We start from the raw sequence: 18,668 nt of genomic DNA, 5'->3' as shown, positions 1-18,668 counted from the left end.
CATTAGCCCTGTTCACTCTACTTTTCCATGGCACCCTCAGGTGCCCCCCACCCTGAATGTTCCTGTTTTTTTAACTTCATTGTTGCTAAATCACAGCTGACACTTTCCTGGCCTGGGACTGAGGCCTTAGGTCTCCAGCAATTCCTTATAGGAAGTGAGAAGGGGGAAGTGGATGTGGAGAAAGCGACCTTTCCAGAGGGAGAGGATGGCATGGGAGGGGTGGAGTCCACTGGGCCTGCGCTGGCCTTGACTGCCCAGGGCAGGCACCTTACCCCCAGGCACCCTTCCCTTCTCTCCCACAGCTTCGGCCCCCGCCCAGGAAAGGCCAGCAAAGCTTCCTTCCTTCCTCCGGGAAGCACATCTATCCAGGGCAGGCTCATCCCCGGTGGCCACACAATGGCCCTTATCAGCCACGGAGCCAGGCGCAGAGACCCTGCGCACACACCAAGCCTCACTTATTTCCTGTTTCCACCCAGCGGGTCAGGGCTGGCCCAGAGCGGCCATATCCTGATGGGGGCCAAGAAGAGAGCGAGCACTACCCCTTCCCTTTCCCGCCTCTCACTCGCTTCTGGACTCACCCCACCCTGGTGAGAAGGGCCCTACAACCAGAGGCATGGTAGGAGTGTGTGAAGACCTAAGCGGGAAGGGGAGGGGGGCACATGGAGGACAAGCACCCCACAAGCAGGAGAAATGGGGTATGGGACCTCTGGAGTCAGGAGCCCAAAGATCTAGCCCCAGGGCTACATTAATCAGAATGAGGCAGGTATAGCATTGTTTCGTGGTTTTTGCAATTGTTTTCTCACAATACTCTTGTGAATAGGCACAGCAGTTGTTATTCTACAGACCAACTGAGACTCCTATGTGGGTAGAGATGGAACTGATTCAAACCCAGGTCTTGACCTCGTTCCTGTTTCTGGTCCTGCCTGACACCATAGCTGCCTGCGTAACTTCAGGGGATCATGCCACCTCTCTGAGCTTCGGTTTCCTGTCTGCCAGGTGAAGGGTGCTATGCGGCAGCGCCCATGATGGGTGTGCGAGAAGAGGCGGGCAACTCCAAGGGTTCAGGATTCCTCAGGTGCACATGTGTTGGGGCAGGAACAGAAGTTACTCTGGGGACCTTGGGGTTGGGGGTCTTGCGGGTGAGGCAGAGAGAAAAGCTGGTGACATTTCTGGATAGCTTAACTCAGGACCAAGGCTGAGAGTAAGGCGTGAGGGAGCAGCTGGTGAGAAAGGGACAAGCCGGCGCGAGCAAAGGAAAACACCTTTTCTGAGTTGTCAGTTCCAAGAAACGCATTCTACTGAGCAGCAGAGTTAACTGAGTGCCCAAGGGCATAGGTGGCATACTCCAAATGGGCCAGGGACCCAGAAGGCCACAGTCCCAGAATTTCATTCCATTCCCATCTGTGCAACATCGGCCACCCTCACAGAAAGTCTAGTCTGGATCTACAGGGTCCTTGTCCTGGAGGCTAGCAAGGGCTCATCCCCATGTGTCCCTGCCCACCACTATCATGAAGGAGCCACACACAAGTATGAAAGCCTTGCTTCTAATTATCCTCCAATGCAGAAAACAATGAACACAGCTTTGGTCGGCCAGACCCAGGAGGACAGTCTGTAATAGGACACATGGCTCCCAGGGTGGAGTCTGGAATGTAGGGCCACTGGAGGATCCATCAGTTTCAGGTAGCAGGATAGGCATGGCAGTCACGGAGCAGGCTCCCTGAGGGTCTTCTCGGAGAAGTGCCATTGAGTCACCAGTGGCTGGAGGCAAGTAGTGGGAGGGCCAGGCCATGACCACATAGCACCTGGAGAATGTTCTCTGTAGACTCCGAGGACCAGATGCTCCACAACAGCTTGATCCTGGCTTTCCTTTTTGCCTGCCCCTGCTTCTAGGTCCCAGAGCAGTCCACAGAGAAGGCAGGTTTCTGGCAAGTGACTGCAGGCAAGGGTAGGAGCAGATGAGCTCGATTAGGCACAGACTGCCCTGGAAACGCCTGCAGCCATAGCTCCTCTACCTCCTGCCACCTCTTCACAAGAGAGCAGGTTAGGAGCATGGAGCCAGACCCACCAGCAGAAGCAAACCTGGGTCCAATCTCTGTTCAGGTCCTAGAACTTCCTGGGTCAGACTCCGTGGGGGCAGGGAGGGCTGTGCTGGCACAAAGACATTCACCAACCTGGCCACAGCCTCTACTTAAGAGCCTGGCTGGAGAGGCCCCTCCATCCTGCCCACTTGGTCATACCAAGCTTCTGCTGAAAACAGGGATCCCAGACCCTCTGCCCATTCCTGAGGGGACAGGCAGTAAGATGCCAAGACTCCTGGGACCCAGTGTTGCTTGTGGCAACCAGTCTGTAGAGCCTGTACAAATGTGAGCATCTCTCCATCCCAGGCAGCTGGAGGCTAAGGATGGCGTGCCAAGAATGCAGGCCTGTGCCAGATGGGGCATGTGCCTGGCAGGCCTGCTTGGGCGGGACTGGGAAGTATGTGTTTGGGGAAAATCAAGAAATGAGATGCTGGCTGGAGGGTCCTTCCTACATCCGGTGGAGTGTCCCCAGGTCTTCTCTGTTAACAAACTAGTTCGTTCCACATACATCTCAGCAACAAAACCCTGTATTTAAGTGGCCGATTCCAGAGACCTGGACTGGAGAGAGCAAAGGAGTGTGGCTAGAGCTCCCCCTGGGCGATGGAGGATACCTGCTGCCTCCTCAGGCGGCTGCGCTGGGCCCCCAGTGCTTCTGGCAGCGGTATACAGAGCTGGCTGCCAGCTCTGGCCTCCACCCTGGATCTAGTTTCATCCTGGCTCAGATCTGTGGTTGAGCTTCACCCAGTGGGTCCTCTTCCAAGAAGGAACGAGGCTGGATCTGCAGGGATGAAACAGCAGTGAGTAGCCAGGGAAGAGCAGGTTTTCCTCCACGCCTTTCCTTCACTCCCATTCCTCAACTGATGCAGCTCCATGGGACGGGTTGACTCCTAGTCTGGAGGCCATGGGGAACTGACGAAGGCCTCCAGTCCTCCGCAGTACTCTTCCCTTCCCCACCAGCTTACCTTGAAAGGCTTGCTCATCCCCACCACAGAATGCTGACTGTTGCTATAGTAACAGAGGAGAAACTGATCCTCAGTCTCAGGAATATCACTGATGTTAATGTATACCTGGACAGGGGGGTGGGGGTGGACAGACACAGACAGGAATGGGCTCAGCTCCACAGCCCTGGGCTCCTCCCAGCTCTCTGCCACAAGTTTTCCAGCCCTCTATTCCTTCCAGAAGACAGAGGAGTGCTCAGGCAAGCCCCCCTGCTGGAGATGTGGGATACCTCCCTTAGGCAGGGGAGCAGGTACCTGGTACAGCCCACTGTTGGAGGAGACTTGGTTGTCCCCCACCCAGACATAGGACAGGTAGTCATTGATGTGGCGCAGCCCCACCTGTGGAAGAGGGGATTGGGTGGTCAGTCATCTTGGAGGACACAGGACTTCAGCAAGTCCGAAGGAGAGGATGGTCTCATTCCTAGGGCTGGCTGTTACACTGTATGCCTCCTGCCCTTTACTGTCAGCCCCTAGGTAGGCAAGGACCATGGGGTGGATACGGGCCAGCTCTTCAGTCTGTGCCTAGCTCCTGTGAACCCTCAGGACCAATAAACCAGAGGGTGTGGCTGACAGGTTCCCTGCCTCACCCGCCACATCACCTTGTACAGTCCAATCCAGTCCCAGGGGCTGCTCAGGAAGTCTGCGGACAAGGAGTAGCTGATCAACATGTCGTCCTCCATGGTCCACAGGCCCTCGGGTAACAGGGTGATCAGGGGGGCAGATACCAATGGTTTCAGCTACACACAGGGGTGGGAAGGGGATTAAAATAGCATCTTTCCCTTCTCTGAGATCAATGTCCTTCCTATGCTCTTATACCATGTCCGGGTTGTGGAGTAGGATGGGCACACAGCCTGGTGGGCATGGCATTCCACTAGGCTGCCCTGATAAAGTATCAGACCTGGGCTAGACAGCCGGACGGAGAAAGGGCCAAAGGCTTGTTGGAGGTGGCCGGCCTTGCCAGGGAAGATGGGGCTGAGGGCTGGTGAGTAACCATGCAGAGAGCCCAGTCCTGACAGGTGAGAGCAGGGAATCACTGACAGGTTTAAGAAAGGAGCCAAGCAACTGCTCTCAAGCCTCCAAAGTTCTTGACCCAAAGGCCCAAATCCAGTTTTGCAGGACGTGAGGGATGGGGGTGTCTGGTGAGAACAGCTACAGGCATATGGAGGGACACCAGGGTATAAAGACAAACCAGTAAAAGAAGCAAAGGTGGGGGGCGTCCAGCAGGTCCAAGGGCCACACTGCTTTGGTCATTAGATGGAGATACAATGATAGAGGGAGCTCACTTTGTAATCTCATCCACATAGGTTTAGGACAAGTAAGTCGGTCCTACTTCACATAGTATGTAATAAGTATAATGGAGTTCCGCCCCAAGGGACAGGACCAGGAGAAAATGGAAACCTAGTCACAAAGGGTTTTTGACAGACAGAGCCATCAACAGCTATTAAGGGCTGGGATACCTGACCCAGGAGGAAAGACAATCAAGTCCTCTGAGGGTTCTCCCTGGAGCTTTGCTGACACTGGGGCTGAAGGGTTGGGGATGATGGCTCAGCATGGCTGCTTCTCTGCCAGCCCAGGAGTTTACCTCCAAGTCAAATGTGCCGGTGACAGGCTTATGATCACTGATGCTGTACACCATGTAGCTGACGTAGCTTCTCAGAGACAGGGAGAAGTAGGCCTGCTGACTGGGGACATGGGGGCTGGCCTGGGGCTGCCGCTTCAACCTCCACAGGATCCGGTCAGTCCAGGCAGGCTTGCGTTTTTTCTCACTGAGGGGTGAGGAAGAATGGGGAGAGAAGAAATGGTTGGCAGGAGAGCAAGTGGGTGCCCCCACAAGCCTGCTGGAACCCCTGCACCAGGGTCTGTCGGCAGCCATGAGCCCCTGGGCAAACTGGAGCACAGCACAGCGGCCGGCAGGAGGGTGTCCAACAGAACCAAAAGTAGGCTGGCCTTCCTCAGACACTCAGTGGGGGATGCCAGTCTAATCTATCTTTCTATGAATCAAATTGTGATTCCAGAACATTCCATTTCAAAGCTTTTCTTGTTTTTTGAACAAAGACAGCAAGAGATCAAAGAAAAAAGGTTGGGATTTTGGAGTTCAGACAGACCTGGGCTTGAATTTGGCTTCTCCCTTCCTAAAGGTGCAACCTTAAGAAAGGAAGGGGAAGCATTTAGGGAATGTTCACCACACACCTGCTGTTAACACCATTTATTTTGCTTTTTACAGGTGAAGAAATGAGTCTTAGAGGGGAAGTAATTTTCCCAAAGTCACACAGCTACTGACTGGTGGAGCCAGGATTCAAGACCAGGTGGCAAGGACCACACAGGTGTTCTTCATCACCAGGCCACCCTCTCTTAGGCCTCACTTTCCCCATCTGTAAGATGGAGACAATGGTAGTCACCTGTAGTCACCTTAGAGGGTTGCTGAGATAATTAAATGAGATAAAACACAAACGTTTAGCACAGTGCTTGGTACAAACTAAGCTCTCTACAGACACTGGCTACTAGGATTCTTTGTTCTCCAGAGCCAAGTGAGACTGCCCGCCTGTTCTTCACTTACCAGCTTCCCTGAGGAGCATGAGAGGCCCTATAGCCCCTGGAGACAGGACTGCTTTCCTCCCCTACATGACCCAAGAGAGTCCTAGTCTCTGACTCCTAACCCAGCCCTGCCCTAGCAGCATCTAGGCACACTCTAAGACCCGCTGGGCATTTAGAGCCCCAGTCCTGAAATGGCTTAGGGGGAGGAGTTGCTACTTCTGGGTTCCTCCCTTCTGGTTTTGAGTCAGTGCAGAGTAGTAAAGCCTGATGGTATGGTTCCTGATTTTAAACCTTCAAGGAGTCTTCATTGCCTCCAGAGTAAAGCTCAAACCCCCAAGCATTCTCAGGAGGCTGATGCCCTTGGCTTACCTTATCTCCCACCGCTGCCCCCAGTCCCAGCCACCCTGCCAGCTCTCTCAAGCTTCTGGACTTTTACTCTGGAAGTTTTTGCAGCCTGGAATACAGTTCTCAGGGAGAGGCCCAATGCAATGTTGTCTTTGTCATAAAGCCATCCCTGACCTCCCCTTTCTGCTTCCAACACATTTTAAACCAGTATCTCTACATTAAACAGGCACACCTCAGAGGTATGATGGATTTGGTTCCAAAACCACTGCGATAAAGTCAGCAACCAGTATCGCAACAGAGAAAGCTGAGCGAAGTTTTTGGCCTCCCTGTGCATATAAAATTTACATCGATGCTATAGTATAGTCTATTAAGTGTGCAACAGCATCATGTCTAACAAAAAAATGCACATACCTTAATTTAAAAATACTTTGTTGCTAAAATATGCTAACCATCACCTGAAATTACAGTGAGTTTTATCACTGATCACAGACCACAACAAATATACTAATGAAGAAGTTTGAAATACTGTGAGAATTACCAAAATGAAACACAAAGACACAAAGTGAGCAATTGTTGGAGAAATGGTGACAACAGAATTGCAGGGTTGCCACAATCTTCAAATTGGTTAACAAAACAAAACAGAACGCGGTACCTGCGAAGCACAACAAAGCGAGGTATGCCTGTCCTGTACCTCTGTTTCCCAGTCAGTGTGGACCTGGAAGGCAAGGGCTGGCTCTGGGAGTCTCCTGTGTATCCGACTCAGCATTAGTACAGAGCCTGGCACACAGCAGGTGCCGAACAACTGCTTGTGAAATACCAACTAGAAAACCCCGTGTTCAACCTCTCTCCTCAAAAATGTCCATTTAATAATGTATACAGTTTCATATGCTTCTAATCAGTTTGAAATGCTACTTTTGTCTTCCAAGTCTTTAAAGCATTTCCAACACACTGCTGTCACTTCAACAGCAATATAGTTTTCTAGTAATAAAGGCAAATTGGCATTTATCTGTGTTGAACTCTGACTGTAGATGCAGAGACTATTTTGGGGAAGGTTCTGTCCTGTTAAAGAGCTCTGTGGTTCTGGGATGGTGGACACATGGAGATTTGGGGAGAGTGGTGTGTGCAGCTCACGGAAGCTCCGTGCCCTCTCCACATACCTTGTCTTATGTATCTCTTCCATCTGCCTGTTTCTGAGTTATATCCTCAGTTTCTAAGACAAGGTGTTAACAGTACTTACTTCAGAGAGTCAGAGTGAGGACTGCATAAATTAAGGCGTGTCAAAGGAGTGGTCAAGAAGTAGTAACTGGCTACACCACACATCTGCTTGGGGTTCCTTTTGACCTTTCACCCTTTTGAGGGTTGTCCACAGGACATCAGAATGTGGCACTTCCACTCAAGAGACTACAGACACTGAATCTCAGAATCTGGGAAGGTCAGTGCCTAGCAATATTTAAAACTTGGTAATGACCCACATGAATATATTCCTCTCCCTTTCAAAGCATTCCCTCTCTCCAGCTTCCCTCTTATGGTTCAGAGCCCATTCTTGCTGCATGTCAGGATCCTCCCCAAGTTCCAACCATAGCCTGGCTCTCCTCCTTCCTCAGCACCTCTCAGCCTGTCTCCCTCTCCTCCTCTCCCACAGCATGGCCTAGGCTGATCACTGGGCCCCTGTACTGTTCATTCTGCAACAAGATTTACTGAGCCCTTATTACATGCCAGGCAACTGGGGATCTGATAAACAGGATTGACAAGGTCCTTGAGGAGCTTGTATGACCAAGAGAAGAAACAAAATCAATGTGTACGAATTACATATTACACATATTCCCCTAGTTCTCCATTTCTAAAAGTAATACCAGCTAAAAACAGAGTCCTTCAATGCATTAGGCACTGTGAGAGATATCTCACAGATTGGTCCAATCCTTCCAACATCAGAAGAAATTTTCCAGGTCACATTTTTTTCCTTCTACAAGATGCTCAAGTCTAGAGAGGTCACTCTGTCCAGGTGGAAGCCAGATGCTTGCCCAGATCTGCTATGAGGTCCGTGCTCCTTCCACTGCACTCCACTGTCCCCTCCAGCTTTCCCTGCTGTGGCAGACTCCCAACAGCTGAACTGTCTTAAAGGGTACGACCCCAGAATGGGGCCTCACTAATGTTTTTTGGCTCAATGGTGTGACTGAGTGCAAGAATTGTTTCTGGAAATTAGTGTGTCTTTACTTTTGAAAAATTAAAACCAAGTAGCTCTGAAAACTGAGCCAATTTACTGACCCAAAGTACTGATGTGTTCCATTTCTGGGTCGGAAAACACTTCTCTGTTTGGCTCCCTATAGATGGCTTCTACATGTTTCATTGAACTCTGGACATGAAATCTTGACTAAATTGATCAAAACATCCTCTGCTCATTGTCTAGCGGGGAGGCTGACTGCGTTCATGTTGACTGTAACAAAACCCTATTACAATCCCTGACTTCAACAGGATTTCCCGCTCTCAGCCCTTTCACCCTCCCCTGTAATGGAGCTGACCTCGTTTCTCATTACATCTTGGCTCAGGGACACTGCTGCGGTTGGGCAAAGCTGTGCACCACGCCGTGCACATGGCTCGCTCACCGCCACTCTGTACAGCTGGGTCAGGCTCCACTCCAGGGGCCTCTCATCAGGGCTGCTGACCGACTGGAATGCCTGCCCTTCTTTCTGCCAGACTCTGCTGCCTCCTTGACAACTCTGATTGACTCCTCCTGGCTTCAGCTGCCATCCTCCATGCCACTTACTTCAACCTCCTTCGGAACTTCCACAGAGTTCTGGAATCTTCTGTCGGCCAACTCCTGGACTTGTTTGGATCTCTTGGCATGGCAGGTCCCTCTACTAGACTGTCTACTCCTTAAATATCAAGCTTTTTCTTTTGTCCTGTCAGGCTCCCAATTCAAACTTATACCAGGCACTATGCTAAATACCAGGGATAGTCATAGATCCAGTCTCTACTTCAGGCACTCACAGTCCAGCAAGAATGCTACACTAAGTCTTAAAAGCAATACTAAAAGCATGGGGTGTGCAAGGCTTGCAGACAGCATAAGGGCAAGAGAGAACTCTCAATGAGATGAGGAGGGATCAAGGAAGGCTTTCTAAGTAGAGATGATGTCTGAATGGATTTCTAAGGATAAACGACAATCTGACTAGACAGGAATGTTTTGTTCTCTACGTGGGGCTCAGGCCCTGCCCACCATGGGAAACCCCAGCTGCCTCTGGCCCTAGCCAGGAGTATTTCGATTATGATGTTCCCCACTTCTTCCCTCCCTGCCACAATTCCTGTGCAGACATTCCTTAATTTCTTGGGTTCTAGGCAAGGTGAAGTGCACGGGTGTGCAGTCACACAGACTCTAGTCAATTCTTGCCCAATAACTTACTTGTTACAACCTTACTTAGATATCCCAAAACTCTGTTTCCTTATTTGAAGAAAGTCAGTAATAGTGCCTGGATTTGGTACAAATTAAGTGAAGTAATGCAGGCAAAGCCCTTTGCACAATGCCTGGCACATGGTATATGCTCAATGGTGCCAATCACAATTCAGATTTCATCTATTCTGTGGAAGTAAGTATCTGTCTCCTCCATAGCAACCCTTTGCTGTCCCAATCTTGCCCTCTGCCTTTTTGCTGCTGCTGGGAGGACAGGTATTGGGGCTAGACAAAAGCATCGTGGGCCACAGAGCCCAGAGAACGAGATCTGAGCCCTAGTTCCACAGTAACTAGGCTGAGCCATGTGGGAAAGTCCTTTAACATTTCTGAGCGTCTCTACCCAATCTCAGTCCCTGCCAGCTCCAGCCCAGGCCCAGCTGTTTGCAATGACTTCCAGTGCCCTGGTGGTTTCCCTGCCATACCTGGGGGTAGGGCAAAGGGCCACTTGGCCATATGGTCTGTCAATAGCTCTCTTCCTGCTGGCAAGTGAAATTTTGAAGTCAATTGGTAGAGGGTCCCAGTCTGTCCTACAGAGATCTGAAAACTCCCATGATGACTGTCATTTCCAATAGCTGGCTGGCAGACTGGCCCTGGGCCACTGAAGCCTGCCCTCTTACCTCCTTTCTGGACTGCTCTGTTGCCTGGGCTGGACCCTGTTTCCAGGGTTCATGGCCTCTTTTTGTGTGCACTGCCCTGGCTGTGACCCCACTCCATCTTGCTCCACACTCCTGAAATGGCTCATGCTCTCCCCTTCCTTGGTGGGGACTCGGTAGTTCTGCCATACCTCTACCTTCTGCCCTAGCATGGCTGTGGAGATCCCCACTTCCCCCAAAAACCCAGAGGCCCGGGCTGCCCTGGAGTTACCTCCTACCTTCCTCCTAAGACAGTCCTGCTGGAAGGAACAAATGAAGAAGCTGGACCAGAAGCCCCCTAACATGTAAGGGGTTCTCCTTTTTCCTCAATGAGATGAGGGTCCTTGCCTGAAACCAGGCCAGCGACCTCATGCCACAGCCACATTTGCCCCTGGCCTGGGAGGTTACTTGTCCTTTCTCAGGTTCTTAGCAAGGTTTTCAGTAAATCTACCACCAGAGGACATGAGTTTAAAAATGACAGGGGCAGTGGGGTGCCAGCCACTGGGCTACACCTATGTATCTCATTCTACCCTCAACTGGTGAGGCAAACACTGTTATCACCTCAATTTTATAGATGACAGAATGGAGGCTTAGGTACCTTGTCCAAAGCCAAGTAGCTGTGCCGGATGCTCTGTGTCTACACTGCGGCCCATAAACCTTTCCCATGATGACTACTACTATCTTCCTAAATGGTACCCGACTCCCTCACAGCTGGGGTGGGCTACTTAAAACCAGTGACTGGCTGAGCCAAGCTTTCTGCCTCCGGTCTGGGGGGTTGAAGCTGGGGTTTCCAGGATGCTGAAGAATCAGTGTCCACCCCAACTGCCATCCCTGCCAGCACGGACTCCCCTCTGCTCTCTCTGGGGACAGTGTGGGACAGTTCCCACAGTACCTCATGAAGGAGGCAGGAGGCACCACTCCTGAAAGGTGTGGTCTCTATTTCTGTTTCTCAAACACTTCTATTCTGAGGCAGCTCCCACTGCCACTAGGGCCACACAATCTGATCCCCAGGCCTTCTGGCCCCCGTTTCCTCCTCACTGGCTAATCTGGGACCCACGGTGGGCTGACCTTGGTGCCCCTCACCTGGTGTCATAGTCGTTGGAGTTCTTGTCGAACTTGTAGGTGGGTGGGAAGAGCAGGGGCCCCTCGTGGAACTCCCGGAGCAATGCATCATGTCTCTTGGCAATGCTGAGCTGTTGAGAAAGGCAGAGTCCCATCTCCCAGAAGTCCCGGCCCAGTGGCCCAGCACCACACCCCATTCGAGGGATCAGCACATGCCACTGTGGTGGGGCAAGAGTCGAGTGACACCACTTCACCTCCCCAGAGGCAGCCTCAGCACCTCACCACCACCCTGAGGAAAACAGCTGAGTTCTTTTGCAAACATTACCCCACAGTCCCAGGGGAGGCAGCTGCCTGCCATTTCCCAGTCCTTGGATTACAGGGACCAGGCTTTGAATTCCATCTTTCTTAGAGCCACTAGCAAATAGGTATTAGAGGGGAGGTTGGGAGAGACAGGATCCCTCAATGGGGTGGTAGCTCATCCTCCAGGAAACAAGCAAACCTGGGGATGAGGAAGATGACAGGGATACAAGAGGGTTGGTGCCTGGTGCAGACCCGTGGCTGGCTGAAGCCCTTCTTGCTCCCTGTTCTAAGGCACACCCAGCAGCTCCCCAGCTCCCCAGGTGAAGAGGAGGCCCTAACAGACTGTCACCCCACCCACAGTGTGAAGCCCTATCAGGCTCCTCCCTGCCTGGGAACAGGGACTCTGGAAGCCTGGGAAAGAGCAGCATTCTCCACACTTCATGTCATGGGCTCAGATCACCCCAGGGACCCTCCCCTCACTTGATACCTGATCCTTCTCCCATAGGTCACTGTAGCACCGATTTTTTATGGATTCCCGAACAAAATGCAACCCAAAGTCCTCGATCCGAAAATTCATGTCTCCAAACCAGAGAATGAGGCTTCAGAAAGAAAGGGAGGCAGCCTGAGGGTTTGTGATGAGGTCAGAGGAGGGAGGGGCAACAGGTGGCTCAGCCCGCTCCCTCCAGGGGATGCTGAAGAGCAAAAAGCAGGAAGGAGCAAGCAAGAAGCCAGATGCTGGGAGAGGATCAGGCGACAACAAAGGCATGGGCCCAGTGGAACTGTTCTCATGGCCCCATCACTTAAGCCAAAGAAACCAGACCTCAGGGGCAAGTGGCAAATATGGAGCAGGCTCTAGCCCTCCTTCCCTCTCCCTCAACCTGCCATCAGGTAAGGCTGAGAACCAGCTCTCTGGGTGAACTTAGTAACCACGGGGTTCTGGATGTTCAGAGGTATCCAGGGTTTCTAGGCAGAACAGAAGAGCCAGGGAAAGGGAAGGACCCAGACCCCAGGCAGGCAAAGCTGGATAGGAGAGCAGATGAGGCATCAAGGAAGAGGCTGGGCGAGGCTGTGAAACAGCACAAACCGCCTCTGGCTACGGAGCGGTGACCAGGCAGAGTAAGCTAGCCAGAGCCGGCAGGGGGGAGAGGGCAGGGCAGCAGTTTGCAACTGCCCACTCACTCATGGTCTAGGATGTTGGGAATATCATGTCCCTCAAAATTCTGCATCTCCAGGATCCGGTCAAAGTGTTCCAGCCGCTGGTCATTGTTGGCAATGTGGGGGGGCAGGTGGCAGTTGATGACGCTGACATAGTAACCATAAAGCTTCAGGCAGATGCTGACGCCCCCTTTGTTGCCCTGGGAGGACAGGTGGGCAGAAGTGTGGGACACACCTCTTTTTTCCCATCCTAGGACTGAGGGAAGATGGTCTCACTTCCCATAGGATCTCCCAGGGTCAGATGTCTCACCAGAGGGACCCCTCCACCCACAGGGTGCAGCTCACCCAGCCTGCAGTCTCAGGGATGCTAAGGACCCCACTGAGGTGGGAGAGCGGGTATGCAGGGCACTGGCCTGGACAGAGTGTTAATATTCTTTTTGCCCCCGTTTCCAACTGCCTAGCTCTAAAGCCCCCAGCCCCTTCAAGCCCAGTGATAGTTGGCCTCCCAGCTCATGACTCTTCCTTACCCAGTAACCGAAGAGGCCAGTGGGGGTGGATTTAGTAGTGAGGATTTGGACAAAGGGCAAATGCTGATGCTTGGCAAAGACCAGTACAAGAAGCCCCTGCATGCGGACACTGGAGACCTAGAGGACAGAGAGGGCAATGGTCATTCATTTCCCTGCACAGGCTGGGTGTGTACCTGCCAAGCCATGTGCTTGGGGCTCTACAGAGCCCTCAGCCACACAAATGCCTTGCCCCAGGGTCTCAGAGTTTTGGTGCCCTTAGCTGCCAAATGATGCATTCTGGGAGCTAAGCAAATTTCAGTTTCTGTTCTTGGGCTTTAGGGGGGAAGAGAGAAGACAAGGCTGCCCAGGCACCCTGCCATCATGAAGGAACTGACTCCTCAGCTCCAGCCCCATATATGCCTAGGCCCTCCTGACATCTTATGGGTACTCTAGGCTGCCACCTGCATGGGACAGGGCCTCCAAGAGGAATGCCACTATACAGGACAGGACAGGGGCTGAGGGCACTGGATTCCAAGTTAGCCAGATCTACGTTCAAATCCCAATTCAGGCTCTTAGTATTTGATGTTGGGCAAGTTTCTCAGCCTGTTTTCTCACTGATAAAGCAAAAATCTGTATCAGAGATGCTAAAGGATTAACTGACAGCTATTATTTTTTGGCTTGAGGATTCTTAAAGGTAAATTCATAGGAACACAAGAGAGCCTTCTAGGGTGCTAGAAATATTCTCTATCTTCATTTGACTGATGATTAATATGGCTGCATATGTATAAAAATGCATCAAACTGTACACTTGATTTCTACATTATAGTGCAGTAAAAAAAAAATGCCCCCCAAAATAATTTCAGACCGTGGGCAGCTGGATGACCACGAAGGCAGCACAGAGGGATGTGTTCACAAACTGGGGAGAATAGCTGCCACCTACTGAAGGGCTTCATATTACATTTCAACTTCACACAGACCCCAGTGCCATGAGGAACGACTGTCTGTTTTGCAGATGAAGGACAGGGACAAGGAGACTGAGGAATCAGTGGGACTACCTGGACAACAGCATCAAAGGACCAGGACTCCCTAAATCCCTGCTCTCTGAGGCCATGTAGAGGGCTGGGAACGGGCTGTAGCCAGTGACCCTCTCTCTCAGCTCCAGGTTGTCAACACCCACTATCCGAGTAGCTGTTTCCGGAGCGTGAGGTACAGAGGCCAAGGAGGAAATCCCCGGGTGGGGAGCGTGTGCGGGGGCCTTCCAGGAATTATGAAACTTGATCTCACAGGCCAGGAGCTCTGGCACATTGGAGGCATCAAAGCTGGGGGAACCCCAACCCAGGACTGTGCAAGGGAGGCATGAGAACCTGTGGTTGGGCAGAGGTTACTACAGGTGTGGGCTTAACTCCACCCTCCACCCGCAGGTCTGGTCTCTCGCATTCACAAGCAGATTTAATAATGCAAAGGGAGAATTTCAAGCTTAATCCTAACACAGAGCAGATCTGAGCCACTTTGTGGGGAACAGGGAGAGGTGAGGGGTGGTGGGAGGATGGGGTGGGGGTGGGGCAGGAAAGCCTTAGACTGGGAGAAAGGGTGGGGCTATGGGGAAAGGCTGGAGGCTTGTAGCGGAAGCTGTGCTGGAGGAAATGAAGTAGGAGGAGCTAAGGAAGGGCCCAAGGGAGGTAGCTAGGAGCCCTGGAGGCGACAAAGGGGGTCAGTCCCCCTGCTTCTTAAGCTATTGCTAGCAAACTTCTGCCAAAGGAACAGGCTGCAAGCAGGGCTCTGAGGGAAGGAGGGTCATCTGCTCTGGGTGCCAGACCCTTAGGCTGGCCTCTTGGTCACATGGGTAGCATGGGTTGTGTCCCTGCCACAAGCTGAGCTCATTTCCTTGGCTCTATTCCACTCTACCAATCCCTTGCCAGTTAGCTGAGGTGCAAGGAGGGAAGGAAGTCTTGGGAAGGGAGTGGGTGGTAACAGAGAAGTGGTTCTGCCCTCTGAGATGATCTGCAGGAAGAGGCCTGAGTTAGATCTGGAGGGAGCCAAGGGCTGGGAGGCTGGCCTTTTCTAACCTCATCAGCAGGACCAAATCTTGTATTTCCTCCTCCCAGCTTGGTCCTGCTTTGGAGGCTCACAGCTCCTGCCTCAGCACCCTAAGCAAACTAGGATAACAGAATTAATTCTGAAGAAATCCAGTCACTCAGGGAAGGGAGCAGAGGGATTCTGGTATTTTCAAGGAGCACAGAACTAAGAGATTTGAATGGGAGTGTGTTTCATTCCCCAGATATGCAGGGATGAAAGGGGATGATCCGGCAATCTAGAAGCTTCCTGTGGATTCTTCTATGGTCTAAAGATTCCTCAAAAAATCCTGGCCCTTCAGAATGAGAACTGTTTTCCCCCATTACTCATCTCCTCTCTCCTAACCTCTGGGTCCCTGAGAATTTGAGGTGGATGTGCCCTTTGATCAGAGTACACCCTCTGATACCAGTAAGCTAGCTGTCAGCCTTAGAGCTCACCAGCATAACAATAAAGTATAGTAGTTAAGAACATGGTTATGAAATTCAAAAGATTTGGATTCAAATACCAGATAGCCTGTGTGACTTCTGAGTCTTCGTTTTAGTTGTAAGATACCCATATTTCAAGAGAGTAGTTAAGACTTTAATGTGTGTAGAGTTTATTTATGCCTAATATCTAGTAAGCACTGGATAAATGGTAGCAGTTATTAGATGCAGACTTCAGGCTGGGCATGTGAGCAGAGACTAGAGGCTGGGGGCAAGGTAGGCACTGAGGTGTTACTAAGCCCTGCTGCACCTCCCTGAGGAATTCTCCCAACCTGAAAAATATCAAGTGTTAAACTAATCCCTGGAGTCCTGGCTTAGCCCCAGCTACCTGGGAAAGACACAAAGTAGGCAGGAGTTCTGGGGAGCCAGGTGCAACTGAGGTTTAGGCCTTCAAACAAATAGGACAGAGCATGAAAGCCTGAGTGGGAGACCAAAGGACTGGGGGTTATGACACATTTCCCAAGAGGTGAGACACATTTCCCAAATGCCCATGAACTTGTAAGTTACCTTGACAAAGCTCAGAGAGGAAAGCACATCCATGAAGAAACTGCTCCACGGGTCTTCAAAGGCAGTGTCAGAAAGGAGGCTCATGATTCCACAGTTCATTTCCTGCAAACTGCCCATCCAAGGTCAGAGGCTCTCCCCATGGCCTGGAGGGTACTGCCTGTTACAGACATTTAGTACTGCCCTCAGCAGACTTTCAAGACTTGGATTCTCATAACCATGCTCTCTCCCTCCCCTGGCTGTTAATCACCAACGCCTTACCGCTGCTGACCTGGGACAAGAGACAATGACTGGCCCTGATGCAGACTGAAAGCTCCTAGCCTTCAGACTCCAGGGCAAAGGAGGACAGATTACCACAGTTCCCCACAGGGACAGCTTGGGATTGATCATGCTTACCTGATCTCAAGATACAGGGACGGTTGAAGGGGGCTGGTAAGATACCTACCCAATAACATACATGTCCATATTCAGGTTCTGGTTGTTCAGCTGAAGCAGATCACTGAGGTCTAAAGGGGGTGCTGCAGAGGCTATGTTCCATGTCACAACATGTATGCTGTGGAAGATATGCAAAGGGAAGTCATGAAGAAGGAGGATAAGACCTTGTCTGGGTAATGGACAGGGGCCTAGGCCTGCTACTGGTGCACCACAGCCCACGGCAATCACAATGGGGTTGTGCGAGTTTCTGCATCCGGTGGTGGGGACAGGGGCCCTGAACTACAAGCCCTGTGTCTTCACCTCTGTTCCCTGAAGCAGGAAATTCCCACCCTGGATTGGCTTTGCCAGGCAGGCCCACAGCTGCCCATACCTGGCAGCACTGGTGCTGCTCACACTAGGAAAGCTGCCAAAGGGCCCAAAGGTTTTGGGGGCAGGCAAGAGAAGGTTTGGGAAAGGGGAGGATAGTTAGGAATTAATCCCACCAGCCATTCACAGCTCAGCAATCATCTACTGCTCAGTCGGCAACTTCCCTCCCCCAACTCCTCAACCTTAGGTTCCTAAGACCAGAAAGATTCCGGAGGTTCAGTTTTCACCCTGTGAGAGGCCTCAGCACTAGAAGACAGAGGGATTTAAAAAATAACAGAGAGAACACCACCACATTCCCTTCCTCACTCCTTCCCACCAGATCCCTGGAGCATATCTAATTCACCAAGCATTTCAAGGAGCCCAAGGAAAAGACTCTAAGTGACAGGTTCTTGGCATCTCTCAAAAGAGTCTGCCCTCCCTGGGGAAAAGTCATCAGTTGACTAACATCCTCCATCTGAGTTTCTTATAAGCCCTAGAGAAGCAACGGAACTAGATCAGCAGCTCTCAGTAACACTGGATCCTGTCAGAAGCTTGGGGAAGGAGACACTTGCAGATCTCCTTCAACTGAGTAGTTGCAGCGGCACTCCAAGGTGACCCCAGACTGTGCTGAGTATGGAGCAGTCAGGGGCTACAAACCCTGCTGAAACCCAGGACAGCCACCTAACCTGTTGAGTTCTAGGTACATCATGCCGAGGAGGGCCTGCAGCAGTGGAACATCTAGAACGGGAAGAGGTATGGGGAGTGGGAGAGGTGGGAGAAAAGGGCAGGATGTCTCACAACACCTCTTCTCCACTCGACACTGTTCTTGGAAGTCCATGTTCTAAAAAGCACAACTTGAAGAAATTCTTAGCCGGCTTAAAGCAACTTCTGCTCCCTATGAATATCAACAAAACAATACAAACCACCTTCCAGGCACTGAGCCAGAGGTTCTGTGCTTCGTTTGTTTACGATCTCCCTCTGCTGTCCAACAGGATTAAGGAAGGCCGCCCTCTTATTCAAGGTTCCCTGTTTTCCCAGGGACCTGCTCCAATTGGATGGAGAGCAAAAGTCGGCATTTCTTGCTCCCACTCTCAGGTCCAACTACTAAGCAGCAAATCCTTGCATCGTGACCTGCACTAAGTTGGTGATTAGCGTTGTTCCTTGTTAAAGTGCAAGGGACCTATACCACTTCACTGAAAGATCTTATTTAAATCTGCTTTAGGGTTTCAGGCGGCAACAAGGGGATCAGGCAGAACCCATGATGTATATGCTGATCAAAAATAAGAACAATATTTCTACTGTAGAGCTGAGAGGAGAATGCTTTGCTAGGTCTTTAATTTCAAGCAGCCCAACACTACTGCTTCCTTCGGAATCCAACTGGAACACTTGCTTGGGGCCCCCAGGAGGAAATGAGCTCGGCCGCCTGGGTCTGGACGGGGCGCAGAGCTTCGGCCCAACACAGCCTGTTCGACACTGACCTGGGAGAATTTGGGAGGGCCTCTGAATTAGAAGCAGCACTCGAGGCCTGATCACTTCTCTCCCCGTCTGGTTCTGCCTCTGATCCGCAGCCCCGATTGGGTCGGCGGCCGAGAACCCGCTCGCAGAAGTCCAGCCCGCCCGCAGCCGCCTTCCTCACCTGAGCTTCCTGCCACTCGGTTCGGTCGGCTTCCGCGGGCTCAGGGCCGCCATCGTCTGCGCGCCCCTGCCGGTCCTGTTCCAACCGTCCTCCCTGCGGCAGCAAGTCCCCACCCGCTCGCTCTCGCCCAATTGTTT

At 51.7% G+C, this 18,668-nt stretch overlaps 2 protein-coding genes across 12 annotated transcripts in view; one reads left to right on the top strand and one right to left on the bottom strand.

The window, feature by feature from the left end:
• Window positions 1–5,434, top strand: part of LOC118973236 (uncharacterized) — a 6,150-nt gene extending 716 nt beyond the window's left edge. The window contains exons 3-5 of one of the 2 annotated variants that reach the window (XR_012130543.1): window positions 303–587; window positions 821–1,075; window positions 5,301–5,427. Coding sequence is in view for 1 of the 2 variants with exons in the window: in XM_037022731.2 (XP_036878626.2) it covers window positions 303–587; window positions 821–996; window positions 5,301–5,304 (465 nt within the window). In the remaining variant the exon portion in view is untranslated. Of the gene's footprint in view, window positions 1–302; window positions 588–820; window positions 1,076–5,300 lie in introns of both variants that reach the window. The other variant, XM_037022731.2, reaches the window with a different exon arrangement.
• INPP5K (inositol polyphosphate-5-phosphatase K) lies at window positions 1,529–18,668 on the bottom strand. Of its 10 annotated transcripts, XR_005062466.2 has the most exons (13): window positions 18,532–18,664; window positions 16,561–16,668; window positions 16,119–16,227; window positions 13,078–13,194; window positions 12,575–12,750; window positions 11,883–11,994; window positions 11,117–11,226; window positions 4,659–4,842; window positions 3,676–3,813; window positions 3,332–3,415; window positions 3,041–3,145; window positions 2,690–2,856; window positions 1,529–1,933 (listed from the first exon to the last, which is right to left on the bottom strand). XR_005062466.2 is itself a non-coding variant. In XM_037022729.2 (12 exons), the coding sequence occupies exons 3-12, from the start codon at window positions 16,578–16,580 to the stop codon at window positions 2,966–2,968; spliced, it is 1,230 nt and encodes a 409-aa protein (XP_036878624.1). In that variant the 5' UTR covers window positions 16,581–16,668; window positions 17,822–18,373; window positions 18,532–18,668; the 3' UTR covers window positions 1,529–2,965. The 10 variants fall into 10 exon arrangements, 9 of the variants coding, with proteins under 9 accessions (XP_036878624.1, XP_017511653.1, XP_017511652.1 ...); XM_037022729.2 differs by adding an exon at window positions 17,822–18,373 and having other exon boundaries at window positions 1,529–3,145; window positions 18,532–18,668; XM_017656164.3 differs by having other exon boundaries at window positions 1,529–2,856.

The sequence above is a fragment of the Manis javanica genome, chromosome 4 (assembly GCF_040802235.1).
Source record: "Manis javanica isolate MJ-LG chromosome 4, MJ_LKY, whole genome shotgun sequence".
Lineage (NCBI taxonomy): Eukaryota > Metazoa > Chordata > Mammalia > Pholidota > Manidae > Manis > Manis javanica.
The sequence above is the reverse complement of the archived record's forward strand: the minus strand, read 5'-3'. Positions and strand labels throughout refer to the sequence as shown.